Source organism: Seriola aureovittata, chromosome 10 (genome assembly GCF_021018895.1).
Source record: "Seriola aureovittata isolate HTS-2021-v1 ecotype China chromosome 10, ASM2101889v1, whole genome shotgun sequence".
Lineage (NCBI taxonomy): Eukaryota > Metazoa > Chordata > Actinopteri > Carangiformes > Carangidae > Seriola > Seriola aureovittata.
This window is the reverse complement of record NC_079373.1, coordinates 12,491,182-12,515,929: the sequence shown is the minus strand read 5'-3', so window position 1 is coordinate 12,515,929 and position 24,748 is coordinate 12,491,182. Positions and strand designations below refer to the sequence as shown.

The following is a 24,748-nucleotide window of genomic DNA, read 5'->3' as shown; positions in this document are numbered from 1 at the left end:
CAAACACACATTCATTTCTGGGTGTATAGGTATGCAGTACGTACTCTCAATATTGTATTAACGGTTAAAGTCTTGTAGATCTTTGTAATATTAAGTATTTGCCGACAAATACTTTGAAATGAAAGAATTCTGTGAAGGAAGGAGTATTCTTACATAATGTTAGCACATAAATATGTGGTTACATTCCAGGTCTTGCATTAAGAACTTTATGTAAAGTAAAATTAATTTACAGACATATTGGCAACAAAATGTACTTAGAGTAGCAAAAATAGAAGTACTCATTTTTCTGCAATAGCCCCCGTCAGTGATATGTCATTAAATTATCCGATTATTATTAGTTTAATCTACATATTTTGAAAGCAGATCATACAATATTTTTGTAGAATTTGAATCTGAAAAAGTAAATAGAGCTGTGAAGAGAATGTAGTGGAGTAAAAAGTACAGTACAGTAAAGTTTTCCTTCTGAAATGTTGCTAATAAAAGTACAAAGTAGTATATAATGGAAACACTCCTTGAGTAAATGTACCTTGTTACTTTCCACTAATTAAAAGAATTAGAGCAAAGCCTACAGTATAGTTACTGTGAAACGATGTGAAGGATTTGACTTAATACATGGGGTGGCTGTAGCTCAGGTGACAGAGCATTATCTGTAAGGTTGTCGCTCCTTGTGCTCATGTGTCGAAGCGTCCTTGAGCAATAATGTGAAGCGTCTGCCAAATGTAATTGTATTTTTAAACTTGAATCACTCACAACAAAAACTTTTGGTCACCACTTTAGAGATGACTAAATTGGAGAAGTCAGTAGGGCGTACTTGTTTTGAAATGTTAGTCATGATCCAGCAGGTGCCTTTTTGTAATCAGTGTTAGCCGGATAAATGTTCTATTTGCAAACTTCTGCTTAATTATTTTTAACACACATAATCTCAGCATTAGTCACGTCACCTCCGCCTCTGGAGTTGAATATCCTTGTCCAGACCTGCTGATTATTAGTGGTTCTTCTGAAAATACATGTTTCTTACAAATGGCTGAAGTAGTGATAGTTGTTCCACGGTTGATTGTCATTGTTCAGGCCAAACTATATCAACAAACATACAACTAATGGGTAAGTCCACTGATTTCAAACTTAGACTTAGTATTTCTGATATTTTAAAGACGACATCTGGCTGATTTTAAAGGTGCTGTGGACAAAGTTGCTGTAAGAGATTGTACAAATAAACATAGGAAACTTACAGTATGTGAACCTTTTTACTGTTCATGTGAATTATGTATGACACCCAAAGGATATTTCAGTCCCACTTAGGATGGCTTTGACACTAACTCCTCAGCACTTGCCAGTATTCTGCTGAAAGGGTGGTGTGATCCACCGGGGAGGATGGCAGAATATCCACTGAGTTTCCACTGTGGCTGCTCTCACACTCTTCTCTCAATGTTTCCATGTGTGTTTTTCTACACACACACACACACACACACACACACACACACACACACACTACATAATCACATCTCTGCCCGCTGTGTCATGCAGGATCATCCTGGAACACAACAACCCACCAGTGACCTTCTCTGCCTTTACCGGCATCAGCGTGTTCGCATTTCATTACGTAAAAGCAGCGATCGTGAAGCTAGCACTGCACTTTCTTTACCACGTCGGTGGTGGTGTCACATAAACACCTGCATGTTAGTGTGAGAAGCTGAAAACGTGATTACGCCAATGTAAAAGAAGGTGGGGGCTGGGGAAAAAGGTGCTGCTATTAGCTAAAACTCCAGTTGTTTTTAGCTGTTGAAAGGAATGTTTGTGAGTATCCAAGAAGAAGTGACGCTGCTTCACTATGACTGGTGTCATTACAAACAACACCACCAAACCCTTTTGGTTTCTAAAAATAGAGCATAACACCAAGTGATGCAATTTCATAAAACACATTTTTATTAAAAAACATTTTTCAGTCAATAATGTAATAATAATGAAATGTTAACTATTCAACTGTAATCCTCAGTCAGTTGGATGAAAAGTCAGTAGACAGTAGTGGTTTCTAAATGACACATGATGAAAGTAAAGGCTTGAGGGTTAATTTTGGATTAGCGTATCAACACCGATGCAGTCATACACATATGTGTCAGTTGGGTGTTTTTACAGCAGCTTCAAACTCAACCCAGCCAATCAGAACTAAGAGGCATAACTTTCTGATTCAGGATGATAACGCTGAATATTTCTGTTTTTTCAGGGTTCTGTGCATCCCCAGCGTCTTCCTCTGCACTGCTGCCTCTGAAGCCATGGACTAGAGCTGCATCTGGTCCTGACAGTCCCGTGGTCATCAGATGGCGTCTCAACAACCCTCAGCGAAAATACAGAAAGTAAGTTTGATTTTAAAAATCAAAAAGTTGAATTGCTATTATCTACTGCACATTGTCACTGACAGTCACTAAATAACAATAAAGGAGGTATTCTGGAGGTATTCTCTATTTCTCTAATGTCAACAAATCCCATAGAAAGACAAAAACGAATGACAATCACAATTCTTTTTTTCTTTTTTTATTCCCTTTATTGATAAGATAACGGAACAAAAACAAGTGTGACATGAATTTATGGATACAAAATGGGCAGACATGTAGATATAATAATAATATTACAAGAATATGATGTGTATGGTATGAGTCTGTAGTGTGTGTGTGTGTGTGTGTGTGTGTGTGTGTGTTTGGATGGGGAGAGTGAAGAAGACAGTATAATGATGATAATCAATGTATAGTGATAATAAATGATGTCACCATTTATAGCATTTATATGATATCCTCATTGTCAATATAATGGTAATATATATTACAACAATGACAATTAATGCTGTTATCAAACATTACTTGTGACACCAAAGCCTGATTTTTAACCCTATTCCAGAGACCTCCATTGTTGAACAAAAAACTCTTAAAAACCCTGGGAACTTTCTTCATTCTGGTGTACACAGGCACTGTGTTATACAGATTTTATACTTGTGTCGAAGTGGCAATAAAACAGTGCAAAATTACATTCAGAACCTTATATACATGGAAGAGCAGCAGAGGTATTATTAGCAAAATGTACTCAGAGCAACAAAGGTAAACATATTTGTTAAGCAGGCAACATCATTTTATTATTGATACTGATGCTGTTTGGGGCTGAGACGTCGTAGGTGTAATAGATGGACTGACTCGTTGTTGCTTCTGTTCTTTTTCATGGAATAAGCTGAAAATAAGAAAAACACAGACAAATGTCAGCCCCGTCCTTATAAGTAGATACTCCTCTAGTTCACTGCACTGCCTGTCACTGTGTGTCATCAAGCCTTCATCTTCTGTGGAAGCCTGATACATCATGTGTGACAAATATGCTAATTGAGACTGTGAGTAACAGGAAGCTGGACCTTCCCCGCATCCACATGGTTTTATGTCAGATAGAAAAACATGCATTAGGGCGTTTCTGAGTCATAATTACCTCCCACAGGGACTGCGATCTGATCAGGGCTCTAAGGGAAAAGATTAGGTCATGACTTACAATATTCAGCTATTTCTGTGACTTGCTCCACACCACTAGACTCGAGGCTTTTTGCCCCGCAAGGCAATATTTTGATTTTCACTTGCAGCCTATTATTCTGTATTAGCGATATGGAGTTAAGTGTCCATCCCTAGAGAGTGTGATTGTGCACAAGTTTGTCTCTTCGGTCCGCAGAGAAGGCTAATAATTCACAGACTGGCTTTCAGGCCTTTTTAAATTTTAAAAAAGGTGTCCAATGCTTTTACATGTTAAAAGCAAACATGCAGAGGTCCAAATAAAGAAAGTAAACCTCTTCAGAGATACATTCGGGTCACCTTTAATCTAATCATTTATAATGTATTAACCATAATCTCGTGATCGGTAACAAATGTTAGTTGTAACTGCTGCAGTCGACCACCCTGTGTTTCCTGTAGTTTACATGTACTTAAATTCTCTCAGTACAATAACGCACATGCAACACAATACAAATGGCTGACAGTAAGTAGGTCAGCTAAACTACAGCTTAAGTGCGGCTTTGACTCATTAATAATGCATATGATAAAGACTAAAGTTGCCAGGTCTTGAACAAAGATATTTTTTTCTCTGATGCTAACAATCAAGCAGCTTTTTTTTTTTTTTTTTTTTTTTTTTTTTATGGTCATGAGCCTTTAATTTTAATGTGACGATAAATTCAAATCTGAGATTTTTCTGTCACGGTCAGTAAAAAAAGAAATATGCCATGATGTCCTGTTCATCCTGCTTTCAGTGTAATCCACTAATATTGCTCAGCCTCAGAAGCAGGAAACAACAGCATTTGTTGTGCGTCAGAGTGTCTGAAAGTTCATAACACTGAGCCACAACCTAATGGACAGTCATGTCATGTGGCACACACTGAGAGGTGGCGCCGCTCGCCTGCTTGCTGCTCAGAGACGTGGGCAGAGTGTCTCGATGTCTCCGGCATGCTCTCCCTCCTCTATAGGTCAAATCCACAAGCCTGAGCAGCCTGAGCATCCCTCAAACCTCCGGTCCGTACACAGAGGCCTGGTGTCAGAGCTGCGAAACCTGTGGGTGTTTGTTTCTTCACTGACAATGCTGTGAGCTCCGTTTCTGGAATGAAAGCTATGCATGGACTCATTCATTCCACCGGCAGAGGGACTGAACGCATGTGTATCATCGAAATGCTGTTTACGACCTAGCAAGGCGACGCTTGTTGATTAATTAGGGCTCTAGTGTTACATAGCCATGATGTAAACATGCTCTCCAGCTAGCGTCATACAAAATAACATCACACTGAATCCCCCAGCTCCGGAGACAGTCGCCAGCCATCCTTCCTTGCTGTCCGACGCATAGTGATAATGTGGTTTAAGATACTGGATCATACCCAAAAACCTCTGGTTGACACTCAGGCAGGAAGAGGGTTAGCTTTGTTATGGTCATGGGCGGTGGGCCAGAAGCTTTGGAGATAGGCAGGTGTGTCCTGGATTCGACCTCTGGCTGTGTTGTTGACGTTACATCTGTGCTGCTGGATGTTATGTTATGACTGTTAGCAAGAGCTGGGAGGAGCACTGGGAGTGGGGAGCTATTCACAGTACTATGAAGTATCAGCTCTATGAAGCATTACACATCAGTACAAGCAGGCTGGGGATACTGGCTGGGATTAAAATAAGAGAGAGGGGCAGTCCAGTGAGTTTTGTAGTGATTGATGGTTTTTTTTTGTTGTTTTTGTGTGGATTTACTGTAAAACTGTGCGTTGTTGCTGCCTTTTCCAGATGAGAACGTGAAGGCTGGCGTCCACCAAGGCCACCGCTGCACCTTGGGCAGCGCACACACATGATCACATGACTCTGGACATGGACGCGGTCCTGTCAGACTTTGTTCGGTCCACAGGGGCAGAACCGGGTCTGGCACGAGACCTGCTGGAAGGTAAGAGATCACTGTGACACTGAGAGACACCGTCCCGCATCTTCAAGACCAGAGACTGACAGCTAAACTATTATATAAAAGACTGGCTATTTGGGAATTTGTTTTTTGATCAGCTGCTTTCCCCCGTTGTGCTGTGGTTGCACCCGGGTGAGCAGAGGAGAGCAAAGAACAGAGGAGGAGAGGAAATGAGATGAAAGGGAAGTAAAGGAAACAAAGGAGAGGAGGAGAGGAGTGGGGCCTGCAACAGTGAGCCAGCTTGCTGATTTAGAGGCCAGTGTGACGGTTTTACGAGTGCACTCCCCAGGGAGAGCTTTGTGCCCATTCATTGGAACTCATTGAGGAGCAGAGTGCTACTGGCACTTGTATAGCTTACATACAGTGCCACTTGGAAAAAACACACAGGAGAGCAAAAGTGCACACAGCAACAGAAAGCTGAAGTGTTGGATTGGTTTCGATATCTAGAGACTATAAAAGTGATGTGTTTTTTGTTTTTTGTTGTTTTTTTTTTTTTTGGGTGGTTTTCCAGCCAGTTTCACTTTGACCATGTGCATCCCAGCATCTGTTCAAACTGCAGGAAAGGAGAAGTGCAGAAATCACTGCAGATACAGTTTCTGTCTGCTTCATGGGAATAAAAGCATGCACCACACTAATCAGACTTCCATTAGGGGATGAAATCCTTGTGGAGTGTTTGCAGTACCTATGTGTCCTGGAAATATTTTTGTCTCTGTGTGTACATAATGCAGCCGGTGTCTAGTCTGATAAAAGGATTAAAATGTTGGGTGTCTCTCTCTCTCTCCCTCCCACTCAGTCATTTTTTTGTTTTGTTTTTTCCTCCTGATTCTGCCTTGGCACCAAGCCACAGGGGAATACGTGTGACACTGACAGACACCAAACAAGACACTGCACTCAAGACAAGACAGACGTGAGCCCGGGTGCCCTATTTCAGTATTATGCCTGCTGCTTTGTTCTGATGTTAGCCTAGCTTTCCAGACCTGCATCAATCAGCTGCTCTGTTAACCTCTGCTCTGAGTCAGGCTGGTATGAGGGGACAGACAAGGGGCGTGACAGAGAAATATGACAGCACCAAAATGTGGTGCTTCCCTCTAGAGGCCGGTTTATGTACTGAATCCACACCATTGCATGTGCTCTGAGAGGAAGAGGAGATGAATTTGTCTTCATATTTATTAAGAACTAGGACATTTTCTGAGTAATAGGGTGGGGGTTTTTAATTTTCACAAGAAAGAAAAAAAAAAAGGTTAAGAATCTAATTTTGGTGATTTTGTTTAATTAAAGAAAGTAGATTTTAGAGTAAAGCTTGCTCATAAAGATCTACTTCTACTGTTCCTTTATGGAAAATCCTCTGATGAAAATGGTTTAATTCTGAATCTTGTAATGAGAAAACAGAAGTGCAATGAGGCTACAGTGTTTCTAATGGACAGGGATAATGTATGTTCATTGCGGATGAATTTATCAGTGTTCCTTTTGCTGACGACAGCCATTACAAATGAAGCGGTGGAGACAATGTTTTCCATGCCACAGTAATAGTGGGCTAATGTAGAGGCATTTAAAGAGCACGCATTAGGTGCTGAGTGGCTATGTAACCGGACCTTGGGTTGTGTTCCTGCTTAGATCCATACAGTGCAATCAGTTTTGCATTGATTGGCATGAGAGATGGTGATTAGTGGCGCCACTTTTCATGTTTAGACTGCCAAGAATCATCATGTCTGGAGGTCAGGGAGAGAGAGGACAACTTCTTTCAAGTCTGTTACAACAGGAGTCCATTAATGGACTCCTGTCTCACGCACTTGCTCAGGTTACATGCAGACAGACACCGGGCCCTCTGAATGTTCGCCGTCGAAGGCGTTTATGTGAGTTTTATAAAGACTGTTTTGCAGATAGCTCCTGTGGCATCGTGAGAAGACACGCTAAGATATAATAAGACTGAGGCGTGACTTGTGTCTCTTCAACCTGGAAGGGATTACCGTTAGAGAGAGACAGCACCCAGAGGAGACAACTGTGTCTTCTCTGTTTGTGTTTTCATGGCGTGCATGTGTTACCAATATATATGTGTGGGTATGTGTGTGTCTGTGTGGGTCCCTCCTGCCCATCAGGATATTGCTGTCACTCTAGCACAGGATCTGTCTCCCCTCACTATCTTCATTTTTTGTGGCACCACCCAACCTCAACCTCTAGTTATTCACCTTATGATGCAGCATGTTTTACTCACTGTACGGCCTTCTTCCATAGGGGCTATATAGTATACCATTATGGTGGCAATCAGTATTTTAATCTGTTTAGAGATCTGGGAATTTATCAGTATTTAATTAAAATATTAAAAAAGACAGTAATCTTAAAATCTTGATGAAAATGAGATTATCACAATACCAAGTGCATTGATTCTTGAATCTGTCTCATCTGCAGGATTTTACCCCTCTTTTCCTCTACACTTTCTGCTTCTCAGTTGCATTTTCTCAGTGATTCTCCATGAGATAATCCTGTTTACTGTAAACTGCAGAGAACAGTGTCCTGTTGCACCAGGAAAACAACAACAGTTTTTTGTTTGGTTTTTTTTTTGCATGGGAATGTGACACTGGGTGAAATTTGAATTTAAATCACGCTGTCGATGATAAACTTATGAGAGGGAACATTTATCCTGGATATTTGTTATCGTTATCATTATCATTTCTAGTGTCTGTAACCTTTGTTTGTGTCCCGCAGGTAAAAACTGGGACCTCAGTGCTGCTCTGAATGATTATGAGGAGCTCAGGCAGGTCCACACTGCCAACCTGCCGCAGGTCTTCAATGAGGGCCGCTACTACAAGCAGCCAGAGACACGTGACACACCCACCCATGTCAGCAAGATCGACAGGCCGTGTGCACAGAAGCAGGAGGACAATGCACAAGGTAGCGTGGCCACCTCAACACAATATTACCATCGCCAGTGACCTCGGCAGTTTCCTGTGTCTTCCCTTGCTTTCAATTGATCCACTCAACTTCCTCTCGGCCTCTTCTCCCCTTTTAGAGAAGCGTCTGTCCCGCGGCATCTCCCACGCCAGCTCTGCTATTGTCTCCCTGGCGCGGCTGCAGGTGGCCAGCGAGTGCACCAGCGAGCAGTTCCCTCTTGAGATGCCCATCTACACATTCCAGCTACCAGACCTCAGTGTGTACAGCGAGGATTTCAGGAGCTTCATAGAGAGAGACCTGATAGAGCAGTCCACCATGATGGCTCTGGAGCAGGCTGGTGAGTACTGCAGGATATAATATAATGCAATACACTCACTTATCGTACCCTCCAAAACCTGATATGAAATATGTAAGACTCTTATGCACTTCACTATTTCCTTAATTTAGATTACACTGAAATGCAGAAGCAGCGGCAATGAGAAATGCTAATGAAAGTCAGCAACATAGACAGAGAAGAAGAGGGTGAGACTGAGAGTGAGACTGAGCAGATCAGACTAGCAAGACGACAACAACTAATTCAAAGCACCCTGGATCCCAAAGGGATCCATCTCCCAGCTGAAGCTTTGAAATAATGAAGAGAAACTAGTTAGTGAAGTTTCAAATCTTCCAGCAGACTTTCCCACACAGAGAGAGCACAGATCGTAAAGCCTCTCTCACCTAATTGTGTTCAAGATCAGAGTACAGTCAACCAAGAGGAATATTGGATCAATTAACCATTCAAATATAAATAAGAGACCGACTGTTTTAATAGTCTTATAGATACATTTTTGACAGTGATTCTGTCCAGTGATTCCCAACCCAGCGTACGTGTACACCGGGAAGCAAATAGTAAGGTTGAAGCTGCTGCAAGAACTGAATAAACAGATGAAATAATGAGGTAAAGGTAATGGATAAAAGCTTATAGTTATCTATAAGTAATCGATAACTGGTCAAAACAGAATATAGATAAAAACCATTTCAAATGAACACATTTATGATGGGTGGTACCAGTGGAGATGTACTGAAATTGTGGTTGTGTTGTGGGTGACAGTGTACATCCGATATAGAAAGTTGGGAGCCACTGTCCAGCCAACCAGAAGATAGCATCTGATCTCAATTTACAATTGTAAAAATCTTCACACTGTCATAAATTTCATCAAAATGATTTGCATCACTAACTGTGGGTAAGACAAACGCATAGACTCTGCACATAAGAAAAGGTAAATTCAGGTTCAGCAGCCAGTTGTGTATTAGCCTCATTTTATGGGTGGTTGAATCTTAGGCATGATCGTCCCTGTGCTCTGCAGATGGACGTTTCTGGGATGTAGCATCATTAAACACACTGGGATGTGATGGCAGTTCATCCTTCCAGAAAATAAACTTAAATATATAAGTTGAAAAACTAAAATCACCAACTGCAATCTGATGGGGAAATTCAAAAACATCAGCATTTTGAGCCTGTCTACACTGTGGGGTAAATCATTCAGAGCCTCTTCTGTGTTTACTGTTGTTGAATAAATGATGCATTCAGATCAGCCCAGGCTCAGAGCAGCGAGGCTGCCTGCAGTAAAGCAGTGTGCAGCGCCCTGGGCTGTGAAGCCGTCGTTTTCTCCCTCAGGGACACAGGCAGGGCGGTGATGGAGCAGAGACTGGAGATACTGTAAAAGTCAGACTGAGGAGGAAGATATTCAGAGGTTTTTTTTTTTTTTTTTTGAGGAGGGAGGGGGAACCGCTGGGTGTTTGAGGGTGCATAGCATATGGCCTGTGCTAATCATTGCCTTCAAAGTTCAGCTATCAAGGCTAATTATTCTTGTTAGCTAATTGTACTCAATGGGCCGTTACTGGTACCTGCTCCGGTACTCGACCGAGAGACATTCTGTGAAGCAGAAGTGACACACTTTTTTAAAAAATGAATGTGATTGATCATTTAACGGACTGGAAAGTAGCAATGACCTACTCTCTCCACAAGGTGGTCAAGATTTACGCAGATGTCTCCAAAAAAATTTGGGCTTAATCTGAACTCAAAATGACACCAATTACTTCAGTTTAACACTATTAGTCTACTGCTGGACTGCTATTAAAATATGAACAGGTTTCTGTTTTATTTATTTTGATTGCCTTTTTCCCAACCTACGGCTTCTGTTTTCAGGCTGGGCTCATGGAATAAATTCCCTTTCTCTTCTCAAAGTTATTTTTTTTAATTTTTCAAAGTTTCCACCGAGGCTTCTTTCTTGTAGATGATGTACTTCTCTTCAGGGAGATGTTCAGCTGGGTTAGGAATCAATGGTGAGACATCGGACTGGACTATCCAAATACATCTGAGTCTGGAATCTCATCAATGTGTTTCAATTTACGTAGATTAAGAAAACGTTGAAATTGAAAATGGGATGAGTGTTTTTTTGCGCTGTTGTGTGTCCCAGTTTTGTACAGAATTTATGCACTTATTATTATATTGCACCTGTGTGCAGGTCGTCTCAACTGGTGGTCCACCATGTGCACGAGCTGTAAGAAGCTGCTTCCTCTGGCCACCACAGGGGACGGAAACTGCCTCCTGCATGCTGCCTCTTTAGGTGAGCTACTCGTGTACACTTCAGTATATTTAATACACACTACAACCATAATATCCATCATCATCTCTTGAAAACAGCGTTAAACATTAAGCTCGGTTCGGAACAACTGTGCAAGTCAGGGTTACAGCTGCTGAACCCAGAGAGGGGAGTGAGAGGATGAGGAGGAGTTAGGGAGATGAAGGAAGCAGGGAAAAGAAGGGAGAGGGGAGATAACTCACCTATACGTTGCAGGAAACTGCAAGCTGCAGAGATTGCGGGGTTCAGGGAATGGCAGCGTATTCAGGTCTGTGCTGAAGGAGATGGTTGACTCCCCAGTGTGAGGACTGCTGGAGCAGCAGAGGGTTAGAGGCACCGGAGCTAATGTAATCTGCACTGACAGTCAGATAACTAAAGCCCTTTGATGAGTGATGAAAGACATTTTTAGTTAAAGAGCTGAGGTCACATCCGAATGTATGACCTGGTGCAGTTAAGAATTGCAACCACTGGTGTTTTGCGCGACCTTTCTACATATTTCATTATTGTAAAATCTGTAAATAAAGTATTTAAAAGAACGGCAACCTTTTGTTTTAGTCAACTATATGCGATGGTGGTGTTTGTCGTTGTTTTATGTCCGCAATCTTAACCTGCAGTGACAGTGTTGTTTCTCTGTGTCAATCAGGGATGTGGGGCTTCCATGACAGAGACCTGATGCTGAGGAAATCCCTGTACACCATGATGAAGAGCGGAGCGGAGAGAGATGCTCTGAAGAGGAGGTGGAGGTGGCAGCAAACCCAACAGAACAAGGAGGTTGGGACAGTGTCCATCATAGCAAACCGCACCTCCTAAACGCATCGCATCCTCTTTCACTAATGACACATTAATACATCCAGGGATGAGCCTCTGTTAATAAGCGCTGATTTTAGCTTCCTTGTCTGGCTGCGCATTTGGATTTCTGCTGCAAGGAAAAGAGTCTTTCTATGATACCAAGTATGCATTAGTAGCAGTGCTACTAATACTGTCAAATCCTCTGCACTTCCTCTCCCTTCTGTTGATGTTCATGGATTAAAGTATTTGCCAATCTATTAGAAAAATTGTGTCACCCAAGATAGCACAGGCAAAGAAGTAGTACAGATGCTCATGTTTTAAAAATGCCCGGGGCGTCTTGGTGGCCCAGTGATCTGAGACATAACCCATGTAAACGCAGCGTCCCAGTTTCAGTCCGGGCATGGACCTTTGTCACATGTCGTCAACCTTTCTCTAATTACCCATATTTCCTCTCTGCCTCTTCTGTCAAACTGTCTATTAACAACAGTAGTATGCAAAAGTTACAAAAGAAAATGGCCACATGTGCAGATGCATGAAGCTTCAGGGGATAACCTTGCAGATGCAGATGGAAATAGTGAAAATGAATTATAATAGGGATTGTGTGGGTGAGCACCGGCACGTGTTTTATCAGAATTTCCATTTCTGTGTGTGTGTGTGTGTGCGTGCGTTTGTGCAGTCGGGACTGGTGTACACTGAGGAGGAGTGGGAGAGAGAGTGGAACGAGCTGCTGAAGTTGGCCTCCAGTGAGCCTCGCACTCACCTCAGCAAAAACGGCAACACCAGTGGAGGGTAAGCTGTTTGACTCTCATATTATACACCTTTACCCCCACCCCCCCACACACACCCACCCCCAAAAGCATGCAGGCATACACAATCTGCACCCGTAAGACACAACACATATTACATTCCTTTAACCAGAATCCAGCAGTGTTTGCTCTGTAATCATTGTGTAAGAACAGGAACACAGTGAAACAGAGCAGCACTATAAATTGTGCAGCTTTCATCCCACATCACACACTGCAGCTCTCCTGCTGCGTTTTAATGCCTCCTGCATTGAATCAGTGCAGGATGCCCACAGTGAAAACAAAAGTGACCTTCTCGCTATAAGATGGATTTGTCAGGGAAACTGTTCCCACTCGGACTGTTGCTCTTTCAAATTGCTTCTTTGATTTAAGGGCATTGTTGAAGCTCACGTGTGAGACTGTGCCATCTACTGGCTGCCCTCTGTATTAATCATTTCCTCCACAACAGCCTCCCATGAGCTGTGGGTTATTTTAGCTGCTGCAGGTGATGTGATTCAACCCCCCTCCCTCCCTCCCTCCCAGTTTATAAACAAGTGTAAGAGTGGGTTTATCTCAGGCTTCAGAGGCAGATTGGAAACTAACTCTGGTTTCCTCCTCCTACGCACAGAAACCTTGTGGTTTTCTGTTTCCATTTTCACTGTAATAAGAAAATGAAATTTCTCATGTACGCGGTAGGTATAGCAGCTGATGTGGTGGTGAAAGAAAAAAAAAAACACAGCTATGATGAACAGAGGATCTCCTTAACGCAACTGAAAACAGCAGCGTCTGTACATTGTCTTTTCACATTCGCTCGCTGTGTTTTTCTCAGTGTCCAGCACAAAGCTCTCTGTCACTGAAAATATCCCTTTAAAGAGCATAATTTGCTCATTTAGTCTGGTGGTTTTAACCTCTCATTGAGTTTGACTGTAATACAGTAATCAGGTTAGGGATGTTTGATGGTCCTAGTGTGAGATGAGCCCCTAAATGGGATGAGTGGGATTCACATATTAAGAGGCTCTTTATTAGAGTAAATGTGGCAGCGTGGCTGTTTGTGTGGCTGACAACTTAATTGTTGTACATCCGCTGGTTCCCTGGTGGTTGCATGCCTGAGAGCTCTTCCTCTGCTTTTCCTCTCCATCTCTCCCTCCCTCTCTCCCCCTCTCCCTCATTCAAATGCATGTATGAATAGATAGATCTTTGTACATCGTGGTCTGTTGACGGTAGGCAGTAGGCAAAACGGATCTAAAGTGGATGAGATTAGATTACGCAGGCAAATGGTTATGATATACATGTACTATTTTGACTGCAGATGTTTTCAGTGAATACCAATTCAAGGAAATTGTATCCCATGATCCCACAGTGTTACATGTGTTTTTGTTTTTTTGTTTTTTCTTCTTCAGTGTGGATAATTCTGAGGATCCGGTCTATGAGAGTCTAGAGGAGTTCCATGTGTTTGTGCTGGCCCATGTGCTGCGCAGGCCAATTGTAGTGGTGGCTGACACGATGCTCAGAGACTCGGGAGGAGAAGGTACAGTGACTGCATCTTGTAACGCTCTACAACATAGTTGGTCAAGCGATGGACTGACACTAAATGTATTGTTCTGACTGAATTCCAGCGTTCGCTCCCATCCCGTTTGGAGGGCTCTATCTGCCCCTGGAGGTGCCTCCAAGTCGCTGTCACTGCTCGCCTCTGGTCCTGGCCTACGATCAAGCTCACTTTTCCGCACTGGTGTCCATGGAGCAGAGAGATCAGCAACGAGAGCAAGGTAAGCAACTGTACATCATCGCGACCTGACTCGCATACTAGCTAGCTACGAGCTACTAATATCGACAGCAGGTTGAAATCTAGGATATAAACCTTTGCTTGACCTCCTGCTTTTAAAAATCCAAAGTTTCGCCCTCTAATGTGCAATGGTTAAGCCGTCTTTGCTTTTACCTTAGTGCGTAGATTGCGAGAGTGAGGGCGAGTGGTCTTCCTGTCCTGCTGGAGGTGAATAATGTATGAGACAGCAGTCTAATTACCTGTGATCCATTATTAAAACGGGCCAGTTGGCAGCAGGGACCGGGGAGTGGCCGACATGGAGGGAAAGTGGACAGCAGGCTCGTTCTTGCTGAGCAGTGACCAAATAATTCAAGCCTGTGTGTTATTCTATGTCTCTGTTCTCTGAGGTCACTGTCAGTTGAATTTAGTTTAGTCAGAGTAGGTGTGTCTGTTTATGCCTTTGCCTCTTTCACAGGAATCTGTTATGCGGCGCTGTGCGCAGCATACTGACTGTGTTAAGTTGTGGCGAGAGAGTGTTGATTTTCCGTTGTGTTGAGTGACTCTTGTTTTTGTCTTGCTTTGCCCGTTTTGGTTTCCTGTGTTCCCAACTGCGGATGCATTGCTTATATTTCGAGGTCAGAGTAATCCTCACACGGAGGTTCTTTAATTGACAAATAGAGAGGATCTCCTTGACAACCAGTCTTAGTAGTCACGGCACTCTTCTGTATCTGACTCAGTGGGTGGAACTCGCTTGTCATTTGCGTGGGCAGCCAGCCAACTCCGTCTCTGTCTCTTTTTTCTCACCCGCAAATACAGATGCACTTACGCAAACTGTTTCTTTCTTAATCTCTCTGTCTTCTTCCTCCTTCTCTCTCTCTCTCTCTCTCTCTCTCTCTCTCTCTCCTTGTGCTTTTCTGAGTACAGAAGATCCTATTCCCGGCCTATATACACCAACCTAGTTATTAAGTCAGGGTATGACCACTGCAGACTAGCAGACAGACATGATTACTAACCTGCCATTCCTTCCATGAAATCGTTCCCTTTAGTACCAGCAGCACATCAAAGCCAGCCCATAACTATTCAGCACTCCTACTTTTCTTTGGGTGTTTTAGTCGTGGCAGAGGGGTGTTCTCTTTTTGTCCACTAGGTGGTGCCTATGTCCAAGGATCTCGCTGTAGCGCGATCACAACACCACTGCATGACTGTACTTTTTCATTCTGGTACACTGTGTCCTGAGATAGGGTCAGAGTGCGTTTTGTCTGCAGTCTGTCTCCATGTTGTTATGAAAACACTTGTATGCTTAGCCTGGTGCATTTGCTTGTCATGTGATGAATTATGATACACAGTAATGGTACAAATCTGTGCTGCTTTTGTTATGTTTTTGTTTATGTTCATGTATTTTAGAGGTATAATTGTGAGTTACTGTATGATATTTTTAGAAGTAGGTGATGTTCTTTCAATTTCAAGGCAAGTACAATGTTGCCTTTGCTGGTTCATTTCTCTGAACAGATGCCAGGGACGAGAAGAGGGTCAGACAGACAGTGAGACAGACAGACAGACAGACCTAATCTTCCACTGCCAATTAGGGCAGAGTAGCCCCGGCCGGCCCCTAAGGCCTCACCACAACACCACATATGGGCAGGGTCCCGGGCTGCTGGGGCCCCAACAAACCAACCCTCTCCCCTGACAGTCAGGCCACTGTGTGGACGTCTCAGGTGGAGGGCTGCTCTCAGTTTCCCCCAGCACAGCGAAGAGCATCCGAGGGGCCTTTGGCCCTGTGTGTGTTCAGGTGCCAGAGCCTGGGTTAGAATACTGGCTCTTTCTTCAGCCCTCTGTATGGAAGATTATGGCGGAGTCCCTCCCAGTAACCTGATTCTAAATCACACTGACACATCACGCTACTGCCCCTTTTATGGCCTGCTTGCATGGCTTCTGGGGCTGTATTGATGGTGAAAAAACAACAAGGGAGGGGAGACTGAAGTCAGAGGTTATTGCTAAGGATCAAAACTTTCTTTTATTTGTTTTTTTTTTCTTTTTTTATTAGTAATGTGGTTTTCCTGGGTAAGGCAGTCAGGTGAAGCCAGAGTCCTGTGCACATGGGTATGTTTTCTATCAGCCCACTTACTGCTCACCTGCTGCGTGATAATTACTGGCTGCTCAGTAGATGCTGCTGACCATGTCTTTTATCAGCTTGTTTGTGCTCCTGTGGTTAAACAACGTATGAGTGGAACTGGCCCTTCGGAAAACTCTGGAGCTATTTCAAGCCCTGGTCCCAAGACCAAAACACTTCCAGGTTTTCTTTGGCATCCCATCATCAACGCTCTGACACCCATGTGAATGAAGTAAATGGACGTCTTTTACACAAAGACCACCTACATATCAGCGCAGTGTAACCATGTAGCTTTGGCAAGGTTTCACCTCTCTATCTATTAAAGGCACCCAGTGCATTACTCACCATGCAGTCTGCATAATTAGATCAACATGGCAATCAGAATAAAAATTTTATTTGTTGTGGTTTTATGTGTTACTTCAAATGTGATACTCTTGTTATTATCACCATGGTTCCGCTGTTAAAATCTGTGGCAAAAAAAAAGCTCAGGCTTGTTTATATGCATGACTGCTGTTTACTCTGGTGAATTGGGCCCTTTAAATCTGCAGCTGTGCAGAGTGACCAAAGTCAGGAATTCAAATTTGTGCATTTTCCAGACAGTACAAATTGTTCTTGAATCGCAAAACAGAGGAAACATTGGCTCAGTGTTCCTGCTGTGAATTAAAGCTTGTAATGGGTGACTTTGTTCTCAGAAGGGAGTAAAAGAGGCGGGAGAGTTCACTCTCATTCTGCTCTCATGATCCATGGCATCATATACTTGAGGTGCCCATTTTGCACAAACTAAATAAAAAAGGAAAAGTGAGGATATTTATGTCCAGTCACATCATGTGAATAAATGCTTAGAGAGGTTATGTACCTCATTTCCAACAGCTGTTTCCTCACAGGTTACACCCAAGTTTTTCCTCCCCCTTCTCTCTGAGCGTATCCCCCCTCGAATCAAAGATGTAAACTGAGCAAGGCGAGGCAGGCTGTGTTGCTGAGTACACAGCTCACATACCACAGAGGGCTATGATGTCATCCATGCATAAGCTATGGGAATCGGTCATTCAAGGACAACAAAACAAGGCTGCCAACAGGGATAGTAAATACATTACAGCACCCTTTAGTCCCCCAGAGCTCAATTGGCAGTGTTGAATCTCTGAATCTGGACCGTGCCCAAGTGGGAACAACAGCACACACAGCACTTTGGAATGGGGAGAAAGGAGGACAGCTGCATCGTGGGAGCCAGGACGGCACCTCACAGACCTCCGCTGCCTGCTGCATGACCCGAGTGGGAACTGAGTGGGAGCTGGTTCACTGTCTTCTGTCTGTCTGTGCTTGTGTGCGTGTGTGTGTGTTTGTGTTTATGACTGATTTTTTCTGGGCTGGAGTGTTCTATGAATGACCCTGATTTAAGAAAACCTCTTTTTTTCCCTCCCAGTGTTCAGTGCTTCCATGCCAATGCTCTTATTACTGTTTGACTCTGTGACTGCAGATATTAGTCATTCCTTTTTTCTTTTTTTTTTAGGTAGATTGTATAAAATGCATTGCAATGTGCAGGTATGACGCAAAGGCAAGCTTGCCATTTTGGGACAGATTTCTGGACAGGCCTAGTTTGTCAGCACTGCTGTTAGTAATGCAGTATGTTTACACCACTGATGGAAATTGTTTGCTTTGCTGCTGATGGTGTCAGATACAAATAAGTAATTATGTTAACAGCGTTAAGTGTGCTAGCGTGGGTGTGGCTGCACTCATTCTGTTTCAGGAACTAAAAACAACATCACTATGCACCAGCAGCACCGGTATTTTGACACTCGGCCTGCTTCATCATGTACTTAAGTGAGCGGGGCCACTCAAAAAGAGGGACAGAGTCAGGATTTGACCCGCAGTTTCATCAGGGACACAGGCAGTTGCTGCTGGTGTCACTGTCTCTATGAAGCCTGCAGAGCCGAGCAGCCTATTGGCAGTGGAAGAATTGATGAGGCAGGGAGGACACTTGTATCTTCCATCTGGGACTGACAGTGAAGGCTGGAATGTCCTCGGCCTGAACAGCCTGCCTCTCTCTGCTGTCATGTGGACAACAGCCCCCACACTAGGTAGCCTGAGGAGAGCTGTCATGTGGGCCAGTGGGGTCTAGCTAGTCCTCCTTTGCACTCGTTTTGAAAGGCAGCCATGCACTCACACACACACACAAACACGTACGCTGTTAACACACCGTTAGCATGCCTCCCACGAGAGGAAACCCGGGTGGGTGTCTGTTTTATGTTCAGTGTCCAGTGATTAGTGTTGAAAATCTCTTCCTGCTTGTAAGTAGCTGATCATATCAGCGGAGGATGAATGAAATTATTTCAGCAGTCCTGCTCTTATCCTGTACTGCTGCGTGATTGCACTCTATTACTAAACCAAATCGTCATATACAGCCCTGATCAGCTGTAGAACCACTCGGTTCAATATAAATCTAAGTAGAGGCCTCATCATGCCAAGTTTAGACTAACATTTCCTCTATTGATAGCTAAGCAACAGTTCCAGCTCAGTGCAGCCTGGGTCTGGGAACCCGGTGACATCGTCATACGGGCCAAGAAACCATTTTTAAACACATCCCCAGGATAGCCAAACTTATTTGGAAGAGGAAGATCAACATTAGAATTATGACCCAAGCAGTCATTACCAGGAAGACTGACTTCCTGGTTAAACGTTGACGCAACATAATTGCAATAGTTGTGCATTCACAGATTCCCTGTGCATCAAGGGATCATCATTGACATTTTAAGTGTGCTCAGTTTGGATTCACCTCCAAGTAAAGTGGTTTAGATCTTTGGTATGTATGTATACCTCAATCAAAGAGTCAGATGAGACGTCTTCCCATCACCTTCATATAGCTCTTAGACTGAGTTTGTTAACAAACTGACGTATCGTCTAAATGCTTGTGTTTGTTGTAGCAACGTTGCTGTGTTCCAGGTCTCTGTAATTACTCTGATAACTGCAGTGTTGTTGTTGCTGATAGAAAAGGTGGCCAAGAAAATAATAATTTTCATCTGCATAGCGTGCCCAGTCGTCAAGCAATAGTAAATGTTCAAATTTCCCCCCTTTTTTTTTTTCTGAGCACTTTAAGGACACCTCATGCATGTTGGTTCAAAAGTTGGGACTGAAAGCTCATTCTTGACCTTGGGAACAGTGAACTTCACAAACAGCTTTTGCTTCAGAACAGCTACGACCCAAGTTGTAACACTAGACCAGACAGGCCAGGACAGTAGCTCAGAGAGCCAGGGATCAGTCTGTGTTATAGAAGGCGCAACCGCTGAACCCTCTCTGTCTGGATGAGTCAGTATGAGTGACACTCACTGGTCACAGTCACTTCTCTGCCTTAAAAATGGATGGCAGATAGAATCCACCCTCTAGTATACTTTACTCCACGCTGACAGGCATCTGGGATAATTAACGTGGCATTATCCTAGTATGCCATTACGGCGTCGCTTTAACTCTGACACCACGGCGGTCTTGAGGGAGAATGGGTGGCGTGCAACGTAGTCTCCGGTGGTGAAACCAGACCAAACTAACCTTTTGATAATCTCATCTCTTCCAGCTGTTATCCCTCTGACTGACTCGGAGCACAAGCTGCTGGCGCTCCATTTTGCCGTGGACCCTGGCAGGGACTGGGAGTGGGGGAGGGACGACAATGATAATACCAAGCTTGCCAAGTAAGTCCTGTATAGTGTATCACAGAGTGTTGATGCTTATCAACAAAGCAGACACAGGCACTGACTACGAAAGCAGCCCCGGGAAAGGGTGAAAGAGTGAAAACTGCAGTCCAAGGCAGGTTCTGTTATTCTACACACAAGGCTATATGTGGGGGATTTAGCTTTGATTATGGATTGCAGGTTCAGGTTACTTCAAAGAGAGAGCAGAGAGAGAACAAATTGTGAGCCACGTCAGTCATCCATAGGGTTTCCCAGGAATGGCCTCACTAAAGCAGCAACAGCCTCTCTGAGTTTAGCAAAGAGTTTATGTAAGGGTTTCTGTTTCACATTCCTGCCAGTCAGGGGGTTAGCTTATCCTCCAACAAGCTGCAGTGTGAACAATGCAGATATACAGAGAAAAGATGCTCAAACCACTTCCTAATACCACCTCTTCATATAACCCTTAATGCATTGCAGGCACAGTTTATGTAGGGGTTCTACTTCATGCAAAGGGTGAATAGCAGCGGGTTTCATTCTTTTTCGTCTCCCCAAGTTTTTGAATTCAGAAACTTCAGAAACTGTTTATGCCATGAAGTTCTGGTAAAATCGTTTGTCAAATGTGAGCTGTGTTGTACCAACTGCTTGTTTTTAATCATGCATACCTGCTCTGCCACAGTCTCATCTTGTCTCTGGAGGCCAAACTCAACCTGCTGCACAACTACATGAATGTAACATGGATCCGAATTCCATCTGAAACAAGGGTAACTTTTTCTTGCATGTGTGTCTTGTTCTTCATGGTTAATTCACCTCTGGAGAGACTCCTACATTCCAGATGTTCTTGAAACCACAGAGTCCAATCAATCAGTTTTATTTGCTGTCAGAATGCAATATTCTCAAGAATTTATGTGTGTGTCCTGAATATGAATATTCAAAATACAGTATCGTGTGTGTGTGGATTTGCCTGGGATACACCAGAAATTAATTTAGAATAATCCCTTAAATCAAAATTCTCCCCTGAGACATCACTGCTTCCACTCTGGTCTGTGTTTTCTTCATCGCCGTGTGTGTTTGTGTGTTTCTGTGCAGGCTCCCCTGGCTCAGCCAGAGTCTCCCACAGCCTCTGCAGGTGAGGACGTCCAGTCTCTAGCTGAGTCCATGGACTCTGACCGCGAGTCTGTCGGCAGCAACTCTAACGTCAACACGGGCAAGCCCAGCAAGGAGAAGGACAAAGACAAGCAGCGCAAGGACAAAGACAAGAGCCGGGCTGATTCTGTAGCCAACAAACTGGGTAGCTTCAGCAAAACCTTGGGAATCAAGCTGAAGAAGAACATGGGAGGTCTGGGTGGCCTTGTGCACGGCAAAATGAACAAATCTAACTCTGGCTCAGGTCGTAATGGGGAGAACGGAGGGGAAAAGGCAAAGAAGAAGGAGTCAAAGACAACCAAGGGAAGCAAGGAGGAGTCGGGTCAGTCAGCCAGCTCCACCTCCTCAGAGAAGGCCACTAGTCCCTCTCCGACAGACAGAGACAGACCCTCCAGCTCCTCCCCCACCGAGAGACAGGACAGTACAGGGAGAGGCACGGGGGACAAGACCATGGAAAACTGGAAATACAGCACCGATGTCAAGCTCAGCCTCAACATCCTGCGGGCGGCCATGCAGGGGGAGCGCAAGTTCATTTTTGCGGGCCTCTTGCTCACCAGCCATCGACACCAGTTCCACGAGGAGATGATCAGCTACTATCTGACCAACGCCCAGGAGCGATTCAGCCAGGAGCAGGAGCAGAAGAGGAAGGAGACCGAGAAGAAGCCCCCTGCCACTAATGAGGTGGCCGTGAAGAAGCCTGAGCATGAGAGTGTCTTCCAGAGGGAGAGATCAGACAGCTCGCCTCCGGAGAGCTGCTCTCCCGTCCTGCCCCACCACACCCACACCTACAACCACAACCACAACTCACAGCCCCCGCTGGGTCTTAAGATGCAGGGCAGGAACAGTCCCACTCCTGCAGCCCCCCTTGTCTCTGTCCCAGTGCCCCCCCTCACACCGCCAACAGTCCCCCACCATGTCTCCCACCCAGCCCCAGCGCCTGCGCCTTACTCCTCCCCCAGTATTGGTACTAAGAGACCTGGGCCTGTTCCTGTGTCTGCCCACTACAGCCATACACCGCCCATCCAGAGGCACAGCGTGATTCACATACAAGATGTCAACATGCAATCCTCCATCTTCCAAGATGACCCCTATAAGCCTGTGGTGGGCACCCTAAAGACATGTGCCACCTACCCTCAGCAGAACCGCACACTCTCATCCCAGAGTTACAGCCCTGCTCGCCTGTCGGGGGTCCGCACCGTTAACACCATAGAGACGCTGTCCTACAATATGCCTGGTGAACACAAATCCCACACCTACACCAATGGATTTGATGCGGGAGACATTCAGGACTGCCTGGAGTTTGCTGATGAGGACAACTCGTCTCACACCTGGCTCAACCAAGACAAAACCAAAGGGCGGAGCTCTGGAAGCCCTTTGTACTGCTTTCAGCAGCGCCGCTGCAAGAGGGAGAACTGCTCTTTCTACGGTAGGCCAGAGACAGACAACTACTGCTCCTACTGCTACAGAGAGGAGCTGAAACGCAGGGAGAGGGAGAGCAAAGTGCAGAGGCCTGCATAGCCATCACCGCCACTTCAGCCACTTGTCAGCAAGGCCGCGGGAGACTTGAGGGAACGACACCATCTGCACTCTGCATTTAGAATAACATGATGGCAAACATTTTCCTATTTTGTTGAAGAATGCTCTTGTATTCCTGTCACCCTCCCCTTGTTAGTAAAGATGATTACTTTATGATGGGGGAAGCAGAACTTGAAACAGTGAGCAGCTTTGGCCAGATATTGTGCTACTTTGTTTTTATTTCTGTCTCATTGAATTTAGTCTTTTACTTGTTTTAGAGTAAAAGTCATCTCTGTGATGTAACTTCCTTTGTGTGAGGGAAAGGTCTTTATTTTTCAAAAGTTCAAAAGATTTGCATCTTACATGGAGGGAACATTTTAGCTCTTTTAATCAGTTTGAATGCAATACCTCTGCTTGGTTCTTCAAAATCTCTGTGGAAAATTTGTAGTTGTTTTGCAATCAAAAGAAATTCAACGGGAGATCAATATTAGACTTTAAAGCAATAAATTGGTGATTTTCGCTACACCCTCTCCCAATTTTGTCTATGCACCAATAATATAGTTACTGTAGGTTAACTGTGTCTTGTAAATTGTAAAGGATTGTCACGGTGTGCTTTTGTAAACAATTTGAACTACAGGAATTAAAATGTGTAAGCATTATAGATTGTAATGTCTGACTAGGATGAAATGTAAAACTATCTCATTTGTTAAGTGTACCTTTGTTCTTACCACGATACAAGGGTTTGCTTTGTCAGAATTGGACTCGAAATATTGTGTAAGATATCATTTCACATTTTTGCCCATAGTCAACCTCCTGAAGACCACAAGCACTGCCAAACTGGCTTCTTTAAAAAAAAAAAAAAAAACTAGAAAAAAAGAATTTGATTCAAATTTTCAAAATGTTTTTCGTGCCAAACACTGAACAATGTGCATAGGACAAAATAGCATCTCAAATATGCAGTGTTTATGGTGTGTTTCTCTGAGTCGCCTGTTAACTACTCTATTCGGTAAATATGTTAGGAGAGAAGAATTGGGGGGTAATGAGAGCAGGCCGATGCGTATTTGTCCAAAGTGTGATTTACGTGTCTTTCCCCCCCCTACACACACATACACACACACACACACACACACACACTACACGATGTGCAATCATGCTACTAGCACTATGTGGTGACCTGCAGTATAGATGTGTCACCGATCCAGTGTGAGATTGTCTGTTCTTCTTCCATATCTAGAGGCCGTTAAAAGAAGCACCTGCTGCTAAGAGCACCTCAAGCCTTTGTGATCATCAGTGCTTTAATCAATCAGTGGGTTTGTCAAAAACCCCAGGCCTCCAAGTGCTTTCTGCTCATTCGACATGACTACTGTAAAGACGCAGTGTTTGTGTTGCTGTTTGTTCTGGTGATGCTTGGATAATGTACCATGCTGTCCTTAACTAAGTGTGTCCTGGCCAAGGATGTCCACTGCTCCCTCAGTTCGCTTCTGTCTGTCTCTCTCTCTCTCTCTCCTGTACACACTGCAGTGTTGCTCCTCTTTGTTTCTATGTGACCAGTTCATGGACTCTCACCATGTTAGAACTGTAAGATATGATTTTGTATTCCTTTAAGAGTTTTACACTACTTTAAATTATTAATTTGCACATTAGGTACAGATGTAAATATGAAAAAAAATAGTTTATTGTTACAAACATGGTGTGTCTGCGTCTTTTTTGTTTTGTTTATCTTTAGGCTGAGGAATGTTTTTAATAAGTACTGTGTTCTGGGAGTTTTCAGGTATTTCATAAGAATCCAGGGAGCTCTTCAAGCACTACAATACACTTGTTTTGCCATCTATTTGCTTTAATCTTCTTTCCTTTTTTTAGCAGGGCCTAAAAGCAGATGATAATGGGTGACATTACTGTATTAGTGTACCAGAACTAATCAAGACTGAATATGATTGTGAGATTTTACACAACACACAATGAAGTCATCTGAACTGTTTTTCTGGCAGTTGAAATCAGTGCTTGGAGTTACCCAACATCCTTGAACATGTTCTCCAGTACAT

General features: G+C 43.8%; 1 protein-coding gene across 1 annotated transcript in view; it reads left to right on the top strand.

Moving 5' to 3' along the window:
* The window catches only part of otud7a (OTU deubiquitinase 7A), a 38,331-nt gene extending 13,796 nt beyond the window's left edge, over positions 1 to 24,535 (top strand). The window contains exons 2-13 of the mRNA XM_056388259.1: positions 2,222 to 2,351; positions 5,268 to 5,421; positions 8,140 to 8,325; positions 8,444 to 8,662; positions 10,833 to 10,934; positions 11,593 to 11,720; positions 12,415 to 12,527; positions 13,921 to 14,048; positions 14,137 to 14,286; positions 19,955 to 20,069; positions 20,725 to 20,809; positions 21,135 to 24,535. Of these exons, the coding sequence (XP_056244234.1) occupies positions 5,337 to 5,421; positions 8,140 to 8,325; positions 8,444 to 8,662; positions 10,833 to 10,934; positions 11,593 to 11,720; positions 12,415 to 12,527; positions 13,921 to 14,048; positions 14,137 to 14,286; positions 19,955 to 20,069; positions 20,725 to 20,809; positions 21,135 to 22,709 (2,886 nt within the window). The 5' untranslated portion in view covers positions 2,222 to 2,351; positions 5,268 to 5,336 and the 3' untranslated portion in view covers positions 22,710 to 24,535. The remainder of the gene's footprint in view (positions 1 to 2,221; positions 2,352 to 5,267; positions 5,422 to 8,139; positions 8,326 to 8,443; positions 8,663 to 10,832; positions 10,935 to 11,592; positions 11,721 to 12,414; positions 12,528 to 13,920; positions 14,049 to 14,136; positions 14,287 to 19,954; positions 20,070 to 20,724; positions 20,810 to 21,134) is intronic.
* Positions 24,536 to 24,748: the final 213 nt, after the last annotated feature.